The sequence below is a fragment of the Myotis davidii genome, unplaced genomic scaffold (genome assembly GCF_000327345.1).
Source record: "Myotis davidii unplaced genomic scaffold, ASM32734v1 scaffold754, whole genome shotgun sequence".
Lineage (NCBI taxonomy): Eukaryota > Metazoa > Chordata > Mammalia > Chiroptera > Vespertilionidae > Myotis > Myotis davidii.
In genome coordinates this window covers 598,279-610,308 of record NW_006286241.1, presented here as the reverse complement: position 1 = coordinate 610,308, position 12,030 = coordinate 598,279, and the positions used below count along the sequence as shown (strand labels likewise).

Genomic DNA, 12,030 nt, shown 5'->3' with positions numbered 1-12,030 from the left:
TCTAGTTTTAAAATAAAGGGACAACTCCCTTCAAGAAACCTCCATTGAATAGCAGTGGCAGCTAAGGCTGCAGTACCACTCCCTGAAGGAGGGACTCTTTAGAAAGGTGTTTGATGCCCAGTGTGTGTCATGAGTAAAATTCTGTCTTTACTACTATTTCGGCCATTTAAACCTGGCAAATCCTTCCCTCACACCTCCCTTCACACCTATCTTAGCCTTTAGCCTATCACACTGCTTCAATCAGGAGTAATACCCTCTGTCAAAGCAACAGCAACAAAATCCAACTTCAGAAGATATAGGGTCTAACTTCTTGTATCACACAATTATATAACCATGTGTTTTTAAATGTAGAATAAGATTACAAACTTTGGTTTTGACATTCACAATAAAAGCATATTACAAAGGACAGCTGGAATTATAATTAAGTAAATTCTAAAAATGATCAAATACAGTTATAGCCCTCTAAAAAAGAAATGGCTAATCTTTTCCACATATTGTCCCTTTTTTATATTTGCTAATAGTTGCAAAGTAAATTCTCTAAACTATTTCCTCACTCATGTTTCTCAAGTGAAGAATAAAATAAAAAACCAGGAAGCTGCCATAGAAGTCTCTCTTCTGTAGCTAAAATCATCAGGGGGGAAATAATTTCTTCTTATGCTTTATTTACACTATCAGAACGCCCTGCTCAGAATTGGCCTACCACATTTCCTACTAAAATGATACTGCACAGTTAAAACACAGTTAAAAAACCAGGATTCCCTCCACCATAGAAGTCTCTCTTCTGCAGCTAAAATCATCAGGGGGAAAATAATTTCTTCTTATGCTGTATTTACACTATCAGAACGCCCTGCTCAGAGTTGGCCTACCACATTTCCTACTAAAATGACACTGCACAGTTAAAACACAGCTAGAAAAATAATGCTTTCGTTGGGTTGCAAATGTTGACACTTACCGAAGGGGACATTTTTCTTCTTCTTGATGGAGACACCTCATTTTCCTTAGTTGCTTGTTGGTACAACAAGGCTTTGAGTTGAATAACTACAAGGCAGAAGCAATGTTTCTTAACCTTATTGGCGATCCATGGTTTATTGTCACCCAGCCATTCTCCCATCCATCTAACAAATGCTGTTTAAACACACATTATGCATCAAGAACAGGGGATGCAAAGCAAAGGTGAGGAAACCTCGCCCACTTAGGAGCTAAGACTCCACTGGGCAAGAATGATACACTAATAGATACAAAACAATTTAAGTTTGTATGTAGAGTTGTTACCATACGGGGTTTAAGAATTCCCTGTGGGTCACCCGGGTGAGGGCTGCGTCCACCTCACCGGCATGGCTGTGCTGTAGCTCGTGCCCGGCCGCCCCAGTGTCCTCACTTCCTCCTTCAGCGCTAACCGGAGGCTCCGGTGCACCACCTCTAACAGCGGCATTGTATTTGCCCAGCTGGTGAAAGCTTCTCCTCACACGTTCTGCAATAACAAGGCGAGAGTGAGGCTGCAGAAGTCTGGGCGGACACATGCACCCACACTCCACAGGGCGGTTTCTAGGGGAGAAGCAATCCTTCTGAGACTTTATAGGAAAAGGCGGAGTTCTGCTTCTGGCTTGCTGAGGAATGCTGGAGGCAGCGAGGGAAGGTTAAGTTCAGGGTTGAAGATTAGACTTGATCTCTAAGGTCACGGACATCTCAGTGGTTGATCCTCACTACATACAGTACTACCAGTGGGAGGACTGAATGGGAGAGCTCCTCTCTAACCCACTAACCAAGGAGACAAAGAGACAAAGACTCCCTAATCCTCCTGGGGACACTGGGCTGGGTGGCAGAACCCACAAGAGGGGCTCCACCTCACCCAGCACCTGCCCAGGGAAGCCTCCTTGTCCCTGTGGGCCCGGCGTCCCTCCCCCGGCAAGAGACAGCCAACTGCCTGGCTGAGTTTTCAATCAGGATTTGAATAACTAGATGCTTTTAGTGGCAGCCCCTGCAGACCAGCCCTTCATATGTACTGCTGGCTGAGGACATCTCGTGTAGCAATCCCTGGTTAGTTCAACTGACCAACACTAGAATTGAAGCTCACACTCACCAGCACATACTTCACATACAGTTTAAAACAAAGTATTTTAAGGCATATGACTATAGTAGTGCATCTCTAAAAATGGTCCCCAGCCCCAGCCTCATACCCTTCTCCTCTCCGGCCTTGTTGAAACTGAGCAGGTCTGTAAGGCATTAACCAATACAATGCGGTACAAGTTACCCCCAGGCCAGAGCAGGCCTGGGCTTTAAGTGCTGGTAGGTTCTGCTTCCTCCCTCTTGGACGGTTGCTTTGTGAGCCCTGAGCCACAAGTAGGAAGTCTGGCTACCCGGCTGGTGACACTGTGAAGAGGCCTCGTGGGAAGGAGAGGCCCCGAGACCACACGAGAAAGAGAGAAGCCCAGCCCTGCTAACAGCCCTGTGGACCCTCCAGGGTTTGGGGTGGTTTGTTACATAGCAATAGATAACCGGAATAATTATCAGGGAAACACTAGCCACAAAACACTTTCAGCAAAGGATCCAAGTCTTACATTCATAGCAGAACTATGCTAATGACAGCAGTGATATATGACTAATAGTTCCACTCTACTGTTTTTTTACATGAATATCAACTGGAGCACCAAGCAACCAATTGGTAATTTCATTGATTTCAGGTTTAAATTTCTTCTAATCTCGCCAAAGCCGGTTTGGCTCAGTGGATAGAGTGTCAGCCTGCAGACTGAAGGGTCCCGGGTTCAATTCCAGTCAAGGGCATGTACCTGGGTTATGGGCACATCCCCAGTAGGAGATGTGCAGGAGGCGGCTGATTGATGTTTCTCTCTCATCGATGTTTCTGACTCTCTCTCTCCCTTCCTCTCTGTAAAAAATCAATAAAATATATTTAAATAAATAAATAAATAAATTTCTTCTAATCTCATGATTAAATTCACTGGTTTCAACCCAGAAAATTGTAACTATAACATAAAATGTTCTTCATACATTAGAGGTGGAGGCCGGATTTCAGTCACCATTTTCAAATCTTGACATCTGTATTTGAAAATTATTTTTCAACTCATTAATTTTCTATATATATACTACTATATATAATTATGTTTAAAAAAAACATTAATTCCCACTCAGGTTCATCCACACCTATTATCTATTTCAAATGTATTCCATTTAAACAATTCTTAAGTTCCTCAGAGGAGACGGTACTTTCCCTAAGTAAGAGCAACTCACAACAATGATGGCAATGAGGTTGCCATCTTTTGATCCAGGCCCTTCTTTGACAACGTAGACCTATTTCTCCTGGTGTCCTCATGAGAAAAAGCTCCTCTTCCTTGCTTCCTATATGGGAACCCTAAGAAAGCCACAAAACACCTACGTTTTCATTACCAATTATCGCTGGAAAAATATTTATAAACATATATTCTCCAGGACCTTGGGAAACAGATTCCATTTTCTCCAAGCTCATTCATTTCAAATTATAGAAAAGAAAAAGTAACCATAACTTGCTAGAAGAAAATACACCCTATATTACAAAATACCTAGTATAGGTTCTTCCCTTACAGAAACTCATCTTCTACCTGGATTAAACTAAAGAGGACAGGTCTTTAGGTCAAGGTTCAACACTAATCTGATAAAATGCTATTGCTCATATACACAACAGACCTGGTGAATTTATCACTACATTTCTCTCCACACCAACCCTGTTGCCACACAGACCTTTCTCTAAGCAGTGGTTCTCAACCTTGGCTGCACATTAGAATCACCTAGGAATCTTTTTAAAATCCTGATTTCTGGGCCTCATCCTCCGGAAATTCTGTTTCTTTGTTACTAATGTTGTGGCCCCGCCCCATAACAAAGAAACAGAATTTCCGGAGGATGAGGCCCAGAGATCAGGATTTTAAAAAGATTCCCAGGTGATTCTAATGTGCAGCCAAGGTTGAGAACCACTGGTCTAACGGGAATTCGGTGCTGATGACTCAGCCAGCCTGGCCTCCGGTTACTCACGGGGAGTTTAAGAGATGTCCAGAGGAGATGCCTTCCTGACTTGAGCAAAATGAGAAGCAGCAATGGCTTTCCAATAACTGCACATGCTCTAAAGACACTTGTTAATGGGAAAGGGAAATCAAAGTGTCACATGATAAGCAACGTAGTGCACAGAGCTTTAGATTTATGCACTTCGATCTATGAACGAAGCACTTATCTCCACCGCCTCCATTAGAAAGGAAACAGAGGGTCTGACTAACATTAAATGTGTGCTCTGGGAGGTATCAAATGACTTCACCTCCGAGACAAAGGGTAATTACTTATTTATACCTAATCTGACTAAAAGCTAATGCACTAAATTAGGAAAAATAAAGGAAATCTGAAAAAAATGGCATAGTTGAAAGTCCCTAGAGGCAGAGTTCTTTCATCAGATTACGACGATGGCAGAGTTTGATAAGCCCACTGATCCCCTCTCTAACGTCTGCAATGTCTTGTTTAATCTTTTGGAATTTCTAACCTTCAAAGACAACGTGTCAAATTGCACCATGAAAACAGTATTATGTGAAGTACTGAGATGTTGCTAAGGGTGCGTGATATTTTTACGTAATTTCAATACTCTATTTCAAAACATGTGTTATACACTTGGACAAACAGAGGAATAATAATGCTCCAAAGATTCTAGACCAGTGGTTCTCAACCTTCCTGATGCCGCGACCCTTTAATACAGTTCCTCATGTTGTGGGGACCCCCAACCATAAAATTACTTTCGTTGCTACTTCGTAACTGTAATGTTCGTACTGTTATGAATCGTCATGTAAAGATCTGATATGTAGGATGTGTTTTCATTGTTACAAATTGAACATAATGAAAGCATAGTGACTAATGACAAAAACAATATGTAATTATAGATGTGTTTTCTGACGGTCTTAGGTGACCCCTGTGAAAGGGTCGTTCGACACCCAAAGGGGTCGCGACCCACAGGTTGAGAACTGCTGGTCTAGACAGAGGAAACCCCATTGCTCTTCAACTGGAGCCATGGCACCTGAAGGCCCCATAAATCCTACTCGGAACACTGCCCCCCAGATGCGGTACCTGCTGCGCACACACAAGGGAACCAGATTACACAGGACCTGCCAGCTACCCGCTATCCCACTGCTAATGGGCACGGAGTCATCTGCCTCTAACCCAGAGAGCAGAGAGGACACTCATTTCCGCTTCTCTCCTGCGAGGACAGAAAGGGTATTTCATGGAGCATCCTGATTTCTCCTCCCCGGGACCAAACCCGGGCTGAAAGTCAACTCAGTTATGACTACAAACACCAACAGGACCTCTGGGTGCTACAAAAATCCTATGAACACAGGTGTCAGTAAGCAATACTTCTGCTTGTCCACTATCCAAACATCAGGCAGTGCGATGAGCCCCGAACAGGTTAGCCAGCTGCCGATTGCTGACAACTGAAGTCTGTCTTGTTCAATTTTTTTTTTTTAATCCAGTTTCTCTACTTCTAACTCCTGGCTCACCATTGGGTGCCTCATCACCAAGATGTTTTGGAACAAAAGGCAAGTACGTCCCAGTCTAGCGAGGATCACCCCTTATCCACAGACTGTGAATTATTAATCTCTACATTGTCCATCTGTACCAGGGGGATGTGAAAGGGGATTAGCCTGGTGACAGGGACAGGGAGCCACACCCTGTGAAGCTGTCCAGCTGTCCCTGAGAAAACACGCAATCAACCAAGACCGCCCCGGGCGGCGACAAGAGACGCATCAGGGTTCTCAGAACCAGCTCGGACTCAGGCAGGCGAGCAGGAAACTGAGAGCGCGGCGAGATAAGAGATACATGTGTTTGTCCACCCTGCCTGGGCCTCAGCCTGGTTCAGGAGATTGCTGTCACTGCTGACTCAGGGACTGACAACCAAGATACAACAGCCTCATCCAAAATCAGACAAAGCCAGCTTTGTAAATGGCCATGACCATAGTGAGAGACATCAAGAGCAGTATATAGACAGTAAAAAAAAAAAAAAAATCCCAAAGAAAATACTACCATAGGACTCTTAATAGCCGACAAATGTGCTCAAGTGGTTGGCGCCGGGAGTGAAAGTTAATCCAAGCAAGAATGCAAACATCTTAAGGAAGCGGTGTCTGGGCGCTCATGAATGATGCATGGATGTTGGCAAATCAAGGAGATTGGCTCGATGCAGTCTGAGGGCTACACCTGGCATTCTTCTGGCACCGGCTGGGAGGACGTATGCACCTGTCACTTTCCATTGATAAAGAAGTAATCCTAGCCAGGCTGGCAGAACACGGGCACCGCCACCAGCCAGTACAATCTGGATCCTTAATTGTAATGACTCTCAAGTATGACTCGGGCGGAGCAAGGGCTGTGAGCAAAGGCTTCCTTCAGGACCGTGGTTTCTCAGCCTCAACACGACTGACAGTGGACATGATGATGCTTGTGGAAGGGGCTGCGTGGTACATGTTTAGCAGCATCCTTGGCCCTTCCCCACTGGATGCCGGGAGCATCCCCCCTCCCAGGTTTGACAAACAAAAATGTCCTGAGACGTGACCCACTGTCCTCTGGGCAGACACATTGCCCCAGTTGAGATCTACTGGTTTATTTTTTTTATTTTTTTAATCCTCACCCGAGGATATTTTTCCCATTGATTTTTAGAGAGAGTGGAAGAGAGAGGGAAAGTCGGAGAGAAATATCGATGTGAGAGGAACACATAGATTGGCTGCCTCCTGCACGCGCCCCAACCAGGGCCTGGGCTGGGGAGGACCCCTTGACTGGAATCAAACCCTTTGGTCCACAAGTCGATGCTCTATCCCCTGAGCCGAACCGGCTAGGGCGAGATCTATTGGTTCAGATCAATCGAATGAGACAGCTCGTGTTCAGTCTTGAGGAGAGACGTCCATCATACCCCCCACGTTACTGTCCTGTAACGGCAGCCCCTCTTGGTGGAGAGCGGGCAGGACATGAGCTCACCGGGCGCAGCAGTGGTGTTGGGGACCTTCTGGTCCAGATGTCCAGGCAGGTGTCGTATCTCTACCCGCTGTCGTCGAGAACGTGGAATTCAGATTCCGCTCCATGTCATTCCCAGGCCTCACACATGAAACACTTGTTCTACTCCAAGGCCATTTTCCAGAGCTAAGCTGGGTGGCTATTCCTTTAAACATTCCGTGGGCTGGGATGAGGCGCAGTCATAACCAGTTATAAACGCTGCGTGGGTACATTCACAAGTGCATTTCAAGCTACTTTCTCTGCCTTTCTGTTTGTTTGTTTGTTTGTTTTGCTGTTGTTACTCCTCACCTGAGGATATTTTTCCATTGATTTTTGGAGAGGGTGGAAGAGAGGGAGAGAGGGAGAGAGAGAGATCGATGTGAGAGAGACACATCAATTGGTTGCCTCCCACGCGTGCCCAAGTACATGCTCTTGTCCGGGAATTGAACCAGGGAACCTTCAGCCCACAGGTCAATGCTCTGTCCACTGAGCTAAACAGGCTAGGGCTTCTTTCTCCACCTTTTGACTCTGAAAGGAGTATCACTGAGTGGAAAGGCTAAAAACCTTAGCAAAGTGCTGAAAGCATGTCTTGTAAACACCCCAAGATGATATATAATTATTCTCAGCATCTCAACAGCTTGAAAACGACTCAATCTCTTCTTTCTGTCCAAGAACATGTACAAATGTCCTTACAACTTCATAATGCTGAGCCATGTTTGATTCTAGATGATGCTAGAAATTCCTAATTACTTCTTTGCATGCTAAGTCCTGTCTTTTGCCTACCTCACCTCCTCAGTAGGAGGGAAAGAAAATTGGAATTTTACTGCCTTTTTCTTATTCTGGTAAAAGAAATGGCCACAAAAGTTAAAATTACTAAGAAAAGTCATGTGAGTATATAAAGCAAAAAATGAATATATGTAATTTAAATTTCATCAGCAAAAAAAGGAACTCAGATGCTTACAAGTTTTATTTGCATTACCAATCCTTATTTAATAGCCAAACCATTCCGTTTTTTTAATTTTTAGAAAGCAGAGAGGTTTCAGTCTGTGCTGAATTACCAACATAATTTTGTCATTTCATAATGAATGCTTCAGAGGCTTTATTATATTCTGCCGGTCTTGGTCTCAAAGAGACTCACAGTAAGACAAACCAATAAGCAAATATTAGCTGTGGAGAATGTGTGTGTGTGTGTGCGCGCGCGCACACAAGTGCGCACACGCAGAATATAAAAATATTCAGAAAACATCCAAGAAGAGCAAAAAAGAAGAAAAAGAAGAGAGGTTGAAGGAGGAGGAAGCGGAGAAAGAGGGGACGGAGGGGGAAAGAAGAAGTAAAAGAAGAAATACAAGTTTGAGGAGTAAAACTGAGAAAAAGAAGAACTTCTGCCCAAGTTACACACATACTTTTGTCAGTTTGCCAAAGGTCCAGATGATATCACTGTTGACTAATCCAGTGACCAAATTATTGGCCAGTAAGGTTCACACAGGCGTCCTGCAGATGTGAGTCCTCCCTGGGAGGGAAAACACACTTTGTGGACTCTGGAGAGATGTGCTAATCGTATGCAAGCAAAACACTGGACACTGACATTATCTTCCATTTTCTCAAATCAGATCAATTTACCAAGAAATAAAAAAATAAACCCTAATTATATATTTTATTTCCATTTTCAACCTTCCACCTTCTATGAATTAGTTCCACTCCTCACTGTTATTCTGTTATTTTAACTAGAGAGAAACATAACCATTATCATTCAGACGCTCCAATCTAGTGATGATGGAAGGAACATTAGAGATCCAGGGGTCTGAGAGTGATGCCCGGAGCAGGAACCAGCTCTCACATGTGATTTTCTTTCTCTTTCTTTCTTTCTTTCTTTCTCTCTCTCTCTCTCTCTCCCTCCCTCCCTCCCTCTCTCCTTTCCTTCCTTCCTTCCTTCTTTTCTTTCTTTCTTTTTTAAGTTACTTTTATCAATTCCAGAGAAGAAGGGAGAGGAAGAGAGAGAGAGAGAAACATCAATGATGAGACAGAATCATGGATTGGCTGCCTCCAGCACATCCCCCACGGGGGATCAAGCCTCAAGGAAGGTCATTAAACCTCTGCAATTTCTTGCAGTGTCCTGACCGGAATCAAACCATGACCTCCTGGTTCATAGGTCGATGCTCAACCACTGAGTCATGCAGCTGGGCTCTCGTGTGTGTTTTGATTGGAAGGAACAGTGTGGGAGGAAGGGAGAAGAAAAAGGAAGGAAAGAAGGAGGAAGCGAGAGAGAAATGGATTGTTTGTAGAACAAGTATAAACTGCCCAGTTCTGCCACAAGCCTCACCATTCCCTCATGTCTTCCCCTGGCAGCGCCCCACATTCTGTCATGTGTTTCATTCCTAAAGGGCGTAATTCCCAAATCGGCCCAACTTTATTTTGTAGATAAAGACCAAGAATCCAGGAACAGTTAATGACTTGCCTAAGGTAACAGATGTTTGTCAGCCAAGCAACCGTAAGAGTCAGTGACCTGGCTCCTAGTTCCACATTCTCATCCTCTGACTACATCACACTCTTCCACAGATTCAATCTAGAGCCCAAAACACCAAAACGTTGAAATAGGGGGCGTCGGCATATAAAATGATTTAGGTCAATGAGCAACCACTGAGCAACACTGGCCGGGACCCAAATTATATTTAAAGCAAATGAACGAGGGAAAAAAATGAGGGACCAGCATGGAAAATGGTGAAAACATTTTGCATTTTTACGTGGCTACTTCCTGGCTGAATACACAGTAAATGAAGGGCTGTTAGCAATGACTGCATGTACAGTTATTTAGAAACCAGAGCAATAACTTGTGAGGAAAGACCAAGAATGCTGATTAGCTTTTTCTCTGCTCATGAACCAGGCAAGACATTTTGGGGAATGATAGCAGATAGACAAAACCAAGCCAACAAAACCAACACAAAAGAATACAAAAGAACTTGAACTTGCATTTTATCTGATTGCATAATAACCACATAATTCTCAAGTTATTAGGCACCAACACTCAAAATCACGAAGTTCCCCGTATAAAAGAATGCACCCATGCCCTCCCCAGAAACACACATTTTGACTTGAAGGAAGATCCTATTTAAAAGAGATCATTTATAGCAGGGGTCCTCAAACTACGGCCCGTGGGCCACATGCAAATACAAATATTGTATTTGTTCCCGTTTTGTTTTTTTACTTCAAAATAAGATATGTGCAGTGTGCATAGGAATTGGTTCATAGTTTTTTTTTTTTTAAACTATAGTCCGGCCCTCCAACGGTCTGAGGGACAGTGAACTGGCCCCCTGTTTAAAAAGTTTGAGGACCCCTGATTTATAGGTATGAAGTGAAGAACTTCTAAATATGCTTTGTGTCAAAATTAGCTTTTTTGTGTCTTTCCATGAGTTGTTGTATACGCTTCATAAACATAAAAATGCTACTAAATAAGTAACAAAGTCCTGAAAACCCATGAAAAATCAGGTGCCACTTCTTGATTCATTGTTAAAACTATCACTAAAGTGTTTTGTTTGGGGGGGGGGGGGTTGTTTTGTTTTGTTTTAAATACTTTTATTGATTTCAGAGAGGAAGGGAGAAGGAGAGAGAGAGAGAAACATCAATGATGAGAGAGAATAGTTGATCGGCTGCCTCCTGCATGCCCCACACTGGGGATCGAGCCCGCAACCCATGCATGTGCCCTGACGGGGAACCGAACCATGAACTCCTGGTTCATAGGTGAGCGCTCAACTACTGAGCCATGCCAGCTGGTCTAAAGTTGTTGTGTGTTTTTTTAAGTTAACTTTTTTCTTTGCTTCATGTCTGCTCTTGATTACCGATGTTCTATTTTATACTGTTAGCACACTAAATTTCAGATTTGTTTTAAAATGTATTAACTTTGAATGAAAACTCTGCATGGGTATTAAACATAGTACTATAACATTAGTTTGAAACTAACCACTACATTAAAATGCCTAACATTAAATGGCCTCTGATGCTTACACAAAAATTCAAAATAAGATCAAAGAAGGACAAACATTAGGAGTCATTTATAAGGCAAAACAAAATTTTTTGCCAACCTCAAAAATTAAACAAAATCACTCATATTATCATTGTGCACTGCATTTTTCTTTCTTTCAAATAAAAAGTTAGCCTGGCCGGCATAGCTCAATGGTTGAGCATTGACCTATGAACTGGGAGGTCAGTTGATTCCTGGCAGGGGCAAGTTCCCGGGCCCGGGTTGAGGGCTTGGACCCTAGTGGGGGCGGCGAGCAGGAGGTAGCCAATCTGTGGTTTTTATCCCTGGTGTTTCTATCTCCCTCTCCCTCTCCCTTACTGTCTGAAATTAATTTTTTTTAAAGTTAGAAGTGATTATTTCTGTATCTAACCTTTCTTGAAACATGAATAGGGTGGATACCTTCATTAAGACCAATCCTTTTACTCTTGCAGTATGGGTACTGAGAATGTTGACAGTTTCTAATGCTGCTGACATGGGAACAATAATGAATAATTCATACAAAGTTTAGAGTCACTTGAAAATAAACTTTCTAATCTCCTTGAAAAATCTTCCCTTTGCTGCAAGTACTGAGCATAAAGAGCAGCTAACATTTAATGAGTGCTTCTTAGCTGCCAAGCACTGATCTTTACCCTCATTTTCTACAAGAGTAATCTGTAATTATTTCATTTGTTTGTTGTCTTTCTCCCCCACTAATCCAAGGGCTCCAACCGGACAGGAATTTTGTCTAGTTACTTATTGTATCCCCAGCACCTCGTATGCCTAACACATAGTAGGCACTCAATTAAGAAAAGGCTGTGGCTGGTTTGGCTCAGTGGCTAGAGCGTCATCCCACGGACTGATGGGCCCCTGGTCCGATTCCGGGTATGTGCACGTATCTCAGTGGCAGGTTCAATCTGCAGCCCTGCAGGCTGGGTGCGGGAGGCAACAACTGATGTGTCTTTCTCACATCAATGTTTCTCTCTCCATCTCTCCCCTTCCCTTGCATGATCTCTAAAAATCAGTGGAAAAATATCCTC

At 43.3% G+C, this 12,030-nt stretch overlaps 1 protein-coding gene across 1 annotated transcript in view; it reads right to left on the bottom strand.

The window, feature by feature from the left end:
• Positions 1-226: 226 nt before the first annotated feature.
• Positions 227-12,030, bottom strand: part of LOC107182099 (serologically defined colon cancer antigen 8 homolog) — a 16,926-nt gene continuing 5,122 nt past the window's right edge. The window contains exons 2-4 of the mRNA XM_015559920.1: positions 1,331-1,471; positions 953-1,038; positions 227-256 (exon numbers count right to left, since the gene is read on the bottom strand). Of these exons, the coding sequence (XP_015415406.1) occupies positions 227-256; positions 953-1,038; positions 1,331-1,471 (257 nt within the window). The remainder of the gene's footprint in view (positions 257-952; positions 1,039-1,330; positions 1,472-12,030) is intronic.